The sequence below is a fragment of the Montipora capricornis genome, chromosome 14 (assembly GCF_036669925.1).
Source record: "Montipora capricornis isolate CH-2021 chromosome 14, ASM3666992v2, whole genome shotgun sequence".
Taxonomy (NCBI): domain Eukaryota; kingdom Metazoa; phylum Cnidaria; class Anthozoa; order Scleractinia; family Acroporidae; genus Montipora; species Montipora capricornis.
The window spans coordinates 48,001,800-48,009,757 of NC_090896.1; the positions used below are offsets into that span (position 1 = coordinate 48,001,800).

General features: G+C 40.6%; 1 protein-coding gene across 2 annotated transcripts in view; it reads right to left on the minus strand.

The window, feature by feature from the left end:
* LOC138033785 (uncharacterized) overlaps positions 1 to 5,060 on the minus strand; it is a 14,672-nt gene extending 9,612 nt beyond the window's left edge. Inside the window, exons 1-4 of one of the 2 annotated variants that reach the window (XM_068881599.1) lie at positions 4,893 to 5,059; positions 3,303 to 3,406; positions 2,202 to 2,303; positions 983 to 1,107 (exon numbers count right to left, since the gene is read on the minus strand). In XM_068881599.1, coding sequence (XP_068737700.1) covers positions 983 to 1,107; positions 2,202 to 2,303; positions 3,303 to 3,406; positions 4,893 to 4,959 — 398 coding nt within the window. In that variant the 5' untranslated portion in view covers positions 4,960 to 5,059. Of the gene's footprint in view, positions 1 to 982; positions 1,108 to 2,201; positions 2,304 to 3,302; positions 3,407 to 4,892 lie in introns of both variants that reach the window. The other variant, XM_068881600.1, reaches the window with a different exon arrangement.
* Positions 5,061 to 7,958: the final 2,898 nt, after the last annotated feature.

A 7,958-nucleotide genomic window follows, 5' to 3' on the forward strand; every position in this document is an offset into this window, starting at 1 on the left:
TTCTGTGGCTCCTTTACCTTCTGCCTTTTTGCCATCAGCCTTCTTTTAATCTGGGATTAGCGTTAATCGTCTCTTGAACAACCGGGCCCTGGTGCTTGAGGTTGTTGGAGTCAACAGTTCACTTTTCCTCCCTATGTCTCTGTACCCTCTCTTGTAATGATTAATTTGTGATGCTTAGAATTTTTAAATTGCAGATGGGATTTGTAGCATTTTGCAATTATGTTTTAAGGCGGCACCCAACTATTTTGAGCAGGGAGGTATAACAAAATATTTAATGCCTGACCCCAAAGGAAAGAGTGAGTTTTGTTTCCCTTGGGGCCTTACTTAGTTACAGTGTACTTCCTTGAACCTCAGAATTAAAAATGCACAACATTTCATTAATTTTTATACCCTCCTCCATGGCTCAATTTTTCAAAGAACAATATCTTTTTTTGCTAGACGTCTTCAATGAAGTTAGGCTTAGAGCAAAATACAAAATCTAAGGATACAATCCCATTTTGTATCCACAGCATCCAGACTATACTTTGAAAGAGAAAGATTTCTGACCTTGGTGGGAATCAAACCTTCCACCTCCACCCACTGAGCTACAAGGCTACTCTCACTGACAAGAAGAGGCCATGGATATTTTCAGACCAAAGACACTTTCCTGAGTACTCTTGAAGGGGACATAGGTGTAACAAAGATGTGACAATTGATAATGTTTTTACCCTGAAACAGGACCCATTGACGTTTAAAATTGTCTGGTGTGAGAAAGAGCAAAATCTATAAGTGCCTCTGTTATAAGGGAATGGGTTTTAAAACAAACTTACACCAGGCAATTGCAACTCGATAGTAACATATTCTATCCCTTTCTTTTTTTTTTTTTTTTTTTTTTTTTTTTTTTTTTTTGGGGGGGGGGGGGGGAAGGGGCTCACTACCACATGTGAGGGATTTCATTTTAAAAACTGGACTCTAAACAACTTCACAGAAATCATTCACTCACTTGAAACTATCAAAAAACTGAAAGAGAGCACCACTTCTACGCCCACAGTAGTAGTGAAATGCTTTTGGGCACCTTTTCTCACAGCAACCAATAGTTGCACCACGCTTTCCACAGAAATAACACCTCTGAAAGAAAAAACACATAAAATGCATAAAAACGCTATTTTTAAAAGCAAATAACAGCCATGTACATGTACATGTAGTCTGTAATAGTTAGCTACTACTGGTCAAAAGTAAGACTCTCAATGTACTCACTTTTCAACAGGGTCTAAAAGTAAAGCAAAAAAATTAAAGTAGTGTTTTCAGCACCTGTAAGTAACCCCCGCTTTATATTAAATATAATGCAAAAAGATTAGAGTTAACATAGGAAAACACTTTCAGATTCGCATTGAAGTCTACAAAATTGACTACATGAAAAATAGGACGATTTGAAGCCAGGTTGCAAACATAAAGTCTCTGTTACAAGCCTAGGAAGGCCCATCAGGCCGGCGCTTATCTCTGGTTTCCGTAGCATGAAGCGACTAGGGGTATTTATACTCCCCCCTGGATGGGATGCTAGTCAATCGCAGGGTTACCCCCAGCATTACGCCGGTACCCATTTATACACCTGGGTGGAGGGAGGCACCGTGAGAGTAAAGTGTCTTGCCCAAGAACACAACACAATGTCCCCGGCCAGGCCCCGAACCCGGACCACTCGATCCGGAGTCGAGCGCACTAACAATGAGGCCACCGCGCCTCCCACAAACATAGTCCATTTTAACGAACACTGTGCATTAGCCTCTAGTTCCTATTCTGAAACTGAAAATCTGGAGGACAAAATTCACGTGACTCTACTTCATTTGTCGAGTCCTTCACAGAAACAAATGAGTCCAACAAATTGACCTGTTAACAACTGCGTGGCTTCGTAGCTCAGTTGGTAGATCATTGCAACAGCATCGCAGACGTCATGGCTTCAAATCCCAGTGGAACTACCTGAATTTTTCAGATGTCTATGAGAGACAATTGCTTAAAACAAGTAAAGCTAAGTGTGAGGATCACTTCTCTCATTCATAAACATGTTGGTGTTCGGCCATGATGGATTATAACCTAGATTTTGAAAGTCTGACAAGTCAAATTCTGCTATCCTGTACTGAAGGGAAATTTTTCGCACTATTTTCAATTGTTTCTTAAGGATTATAAAATAGCACATTAATGTGATATGATAAATGTAAATTACTAACTAGTCTTTTTGCCCTTGATATTTCTCTTTTGATATCTTTGATTAGAAAGCCATCAAATCCTTCATCGTCCTCTCCATGCTGAGCCAAACCTGAAGAGAAGAACTGCAGAGAAGTGTTTCTCAAATGTAGAATTTTATGCAGATGTGTTGTAGTTAATTTTTTCCAAACCATTTCATTTTTTCCAAACTAGTTATCAAATTAGTTATCATGAGGTTATCATATGAATGCAAGTGCATATTGTGATTTAAGGACGTTCACCTTCGCACGCAAATTCACATGCCACGTCATGCATCGAGCGCGTGCACAATGATAGGGTAGATGGAGCTTTGCTTGGATTTCATGATCTTGGATGTTCGGTGACCCCTACTTTTCTTTTCAGAAACAGATTTTATTTACAATTATCTCCACATTGTCCAAAATGAACAAAAAATCAATGTGGGAAGTTAAAAAATTTCCAAGATTTCTGTCCTCGGGACATAGAATCCTGCCATCTTGCAGCTGCAAGGTGCATGAAACTATGGTCGCTAAATGCGAACTTGTTCCTTAAGGAACCTCACAAATTCACTTGATGGGTCCACTTAAACAAAGTTTGGTAGAGAATATTTCGCTTCAAAGATGTAATTGCAATATTTTTGGGCTTACAGACACTGTGGCCTCATTCGCTAAAGAAGTCGGATTTTTTCAGACTTCGGGTGATCTTCCGGGCAAGTTCTCTCCAAAACGAAGGCGGTGACCCCACATTTTTTTTTTACATTTCTGACATCACTAACTCATCATCTTTCAATGGTAAGATTTGCAGATGTGATGCTCTGAAAGTTCTCAAATAAAGCAGCTGCAATTTGAGAACTTTCAAAACACCACGAGTGACCATAATTCACAAAATGCATCAGCAAGTTCATACAATTTTTAATTTATTATATATTTAACAAAATTGTTCCATCGTTGTGTTTCCATAGAAACTTTCGTATTGCACACTATAACCTATTTATGTATTTGGTATCAACCAATCTGAAACACGATATCCTGTTAAGTATACAATAAGTTCTCTTGCAACTCCAAAGACTCCATCACTAGTTAAAACTAGTTTTCCAGACTTCTCACCATACAGTATTGATGAACTGAAAATCCAGTTTCTAAATCCACAAAGAATTTTCCAAACGCTTCTTCATTTGGTTCCTGTCTACAGAGCCTACAAATATTCCTTCCTTAAAAACAAAACAAAAGCAATGTTTTTTTGAAGATCATTCATTATTTCACCGACAAAGAGAGAAACAATGTTCTCCAATACAAATCCTTATACTTGTCACGTACAAAGCATTCACTTCACAGGCACCCTAAGGTCAGTGTGAGGTAGAAAGCCAACAAAATATAAGGATTTGTTGGGGAATCCCAAAAAAAAGACCTGAGAAGATAATTTTACAAAAAGTTCTCAATTAAAAAGCCTAACAGTTATGGTAAAATACCAACACTGAACACTGAATTCTCAGGAGCCCACCAAATTGAGTCAAACATTCCTGGTTAAAATGTTCCCACAGCTACAAATCCACTGTATAATTCAGGGGCAAAGGTTTTTCCTTCCCTTCAATCCCCTAGTCACACAATTGAAGCCCTGCCAGAATGCCAGGTGGCTGTTAGTGAACCAAACGAATCGATAAAATGATTGAAAAGATCCTCTTTCACTTTGAACACCACATGGCTCGGTAAGGAGTCTTTTTATGTTTTTGTTTGTCGTTCCTGACAACGGATTGAAATGAAAGAAAAACCTTTGTCCTTGAATTCTATGGTGGATTTAATGCGTGGGAAGATATTAACCAGGAATATTTTACTTAATTTGGTGGGTTCCTGAGAATTCAGTGTTCAGCCTTGGTATTTTACTATAACCGTTGACAACCGAGGAACTGATAATGGCTCAACTTGCGTTGAATCTGGAAGAAAACCACACAGGAAGGAAGTGACCCACAGTGGCAATAAGGTTAGGCTTTTTAATTGAGAATTTTGTCGTAAAATTATCTTCTCAGGTCCTTATTGGGATTCCCATAATGAGCTTGGGGTACCTGTGTTCACTGGAGCGATCTGTCACATGTATAAATGGAGAAATTGGTAGGTCTACAAGTTATTTTTACAATGCTTGAACGAGTAGCACGCACTTTCGATGGGATGTGTTTTTCACACTTGTTAACAGAATTTTAAGCGTTTTATAACAATAGGGCCGTTTATACGAGAGAAAATAAGCCGCGGCTTACTCTGGCAGCGGCGTACATAATACGCGAAAGGAACTATTTATACGAGTATAAACTCCAAGGCCAGGATAAGCCGCGGCTTGAGAAAGCCGTGAACGTAGATTTTGTACCATTTATACGGGGTGTTCGCGTCTTGTGTAAGCCGCGGTCAGAGTAAGCCGGGGCTCATTTTCTTTCGTATAAACGACCCTAATGCATACGTTGTGTGTTACAATAAGCAATTGACCTGTCAATCATATTGTTGTTAGCTTCTCATAAATTAGTTTGATCGCACATATCATGTGTGAGTTGTTCCTTGTGCTTACAGTAAAGTTGTTGCTTCCAAGACCTTTCTGCATATTTAAACATGGTGTCAGCAACGTGTAGCCGTGACTTTCCGGTTTGATTCCGAAGGTAAGCTAAGTTAATTAAATCACGGCGACAAGATTTCAAAAACGTTTTTAACCCTGACCTGAGCAAATTAATTCTTCTTTCACAGCATCGTGTTTTTCCAATCTTTTGCCCTTTCGTCGTCCCATTTATATATAAGACTGTACTAGATAAAATTAAGAACTTTGAAATCACTTCGAGGCTTCGTACAGCAATTCAAAGGCAACGGAATCGTTCTCTCCAGTCCTTCACTGCTAAAAGCTATGATCGCTAAGTCACGTGAGATGACGTAAGATAGTGTGCGGTACTGTTCCCAGTCTTCGCGCGGAAGAATGGTCTATCTGATCCCAAGGGACATTAGTAAATAGTGAACTGACATCAAAGGAACACACGACCAAGATGAAACAGTTGATCTCCGATGAGACAAAATTCAAAAAACTGACAGAAAACCCGACAAAGTCCAGAGAACAAAGTTTAATTTGTTACCTTCGACAACTAAAAAGAGATCACATGATTGACGACTACACCTTTTAAAAGGTCCTACCCAATGGTTCCACACATGGAGTTCTTTATGGTCTACCAAAGGTTCACAAAACTGGGTGTACCTTTCGTCCAATTGTTTCTTCCACGAACACCTACAACTACAATCTTGTAAGCGTCCTCCAACCTATCTCCACAAACTGTTTTTCAATTAAAGACTCCTTCAGTTTTGAGGAATGGGCCAAACAGTACACTCACGGCGAATTCATCTGTTCCCAAGGGTACTGTCGTCCCAGCTGGGAAATTCCTGAAATTCACCCCGGTAAAACGGGCTGGAATCGTCCATATAAACACTTCAGCCAGTTGAAAGGGCTAGTCCGCCTAATTAAGGACGGTGCCTACTATTGTTATTGCGCATACATTTTGCGCATCTCGAAATACTCCAATTTCCTATGGGTGGTGCTTATTAATACTGGGATATTTTTGCACGTCTCAAAACTATGTGGAGAAAGTAGAACTTAGCAAGTGCTCTTAGAATCCAAAAAGAAAATTGGGGGTAACCACGCATTTTTCAGAGATAATTAAGCTTCAATTTGGAAAAGAACGCCATATATTGCTTTGTATTTTAAAGCTTTTTACAAATATTGTTGATTAATGAGTGGTTATCCCTAGCGTGACTTTGACGATGCAAGGCACTTACGGAGAGTATTTCTACGGAATTCTCTCGGACTTTTTATTACCTTATAGGAAACCTACAGTTGTCAATCTGCTATGTTACGGCTAGGATTGGAAGGAATCTTTTGACCGTGGAGAAGCTGTTGCCGTTGGCAGGGCCTATTTACCTAATTCAAAGGTATTTTTGCGCGGTTTACTGAATATGCGGGAAAAGCAGATCTTAGCAAGTGTTATCGAAATCCAAAAAGAAAATTGGGGGTAACTGGTGAGTTCTAAATTAAGGTTCATTTTAGCTCTAGCAAGTACGGAATGACATTTAAAAACAAAAGATGCGAAAATAATCCTGTGATCATGCAAATCCGGCTGCGTTTCAAGGCAACCCACGCGTCAGGACAACTTTTCCGCATCTCGGCAAACCGGGCTGGACCGTTAACATGCCCGGCTTGCAGAAATCTCGGAAGCTCAGACCGGAATCTCGGCAAGCGGGCCAACCCGCTTTCTCATATAAACGAACTGTGGCTTTACAAAAGAAAATAGGCATTACCCGAGATCTCGGCAACTGTATAAACACTAGCACTTCTATTGGTATGGCACTTATCGGAGAGCCAGAATATTTACGCATGCACTGACGGAGAGCGGGCGGCTGTACACAGGCTACAGGTAACTGATTATTAAAGGGCTAGGTCACACAATTTTAGGCAATTTCAGCACTGATCGAATGGTCACAGAATTAACTAAAATATCAAAATAACTGTTCAAAACTATAGAAGATCTCTAACAAAACGCAGGGAAGCCAAGAAGGGACATGAATGGACAAAATTGGAGAGGATTGAAATGGATTGAATTAGGGTAAATTTGAAAAACGTCGGCCCACCGTTTTTCAAAATTACATGTCTCTATTAAAATGACATTTACAAAGCTGGAAAGTCATTCTCAGTTGTTATGTGGCGGGTGATTTTGAAAATGAAAGACTCTTGCTCTGCCAATTTGACGTTTAGAGCTCATAATTAACAAAATTAAACAAAATTGCCTAAAATAGCGTGACCTTGCCCCTTTAAGCTCTTCATTAAGGGCAACGTGGTCTACATCTGGCCCCAGTTGTTCAAAAGGTGGATAACGCTATCCGCCCGATAAATCGCTGTTCACCAGATAAATCACTACCCAATGGATATCGCAATTGGTTTTGCTATTGTTTATCCACTGGATGGTGACTTGTCCGGCGGATAGTGGCATCCATCGTTTGAACAACAGCTTGCCCATACGGAGACAGCCCTGCAGCTCATTATATCCTGCTTTGCAAAGGCTGTTGAGCACTTCGGACTCGAGGTCAGCCTGAAGAATTCTGAAGTTGTCCACCAGCCAGCACCACGGGAAGTAAACCACCTGCCTCACATCAGTTCAGCCACCTGGGGTGCACCATCTCATGAGATGGACAAGGAGATCGACAACAGACTGGCAAAGGCAAACAGCGCTTTCGGCAGACCGTACAAAACGGGTCTGGAACAGCAAGCACTTGAAGAAGAAAGGCACCAAGTTTAGTGTGTACAGAGCCGTCGTTCTGGCCACCCTCTTGTACAACTCCGAGTCGTGGGTCACATATCGTCACCACCTGCGACTCCTTGGACGCTTCCATCAGCGCTGCCTCCGCACCATCCTCAACATCCACTGAAGTGACTTCAATCGAACAAGAGGGGATAACCACCATTGAGGCCATGCTGTTGAAGACAACAGCTGTCCACTGGTCACTGAGACAGAGAAGTACTAAAGAAGAGATACCAAGACTCTCTAAAGAAACCAGTTATCTAGTAGCTCAATAGACCTTTTTGCAGATGCGGCGGCCATTTTGATTTCTATTGTTTCAAATAACTATTATGGGATGCCCAGGGGGCAAATACATATTAATTTGCCCCCTGAGCATCCCATAATGTCTTTCAAAACAATAGAAATCAAAATGGCCGCCGTATCTGCAAAATGGTCTATGGGTAGAGCATCC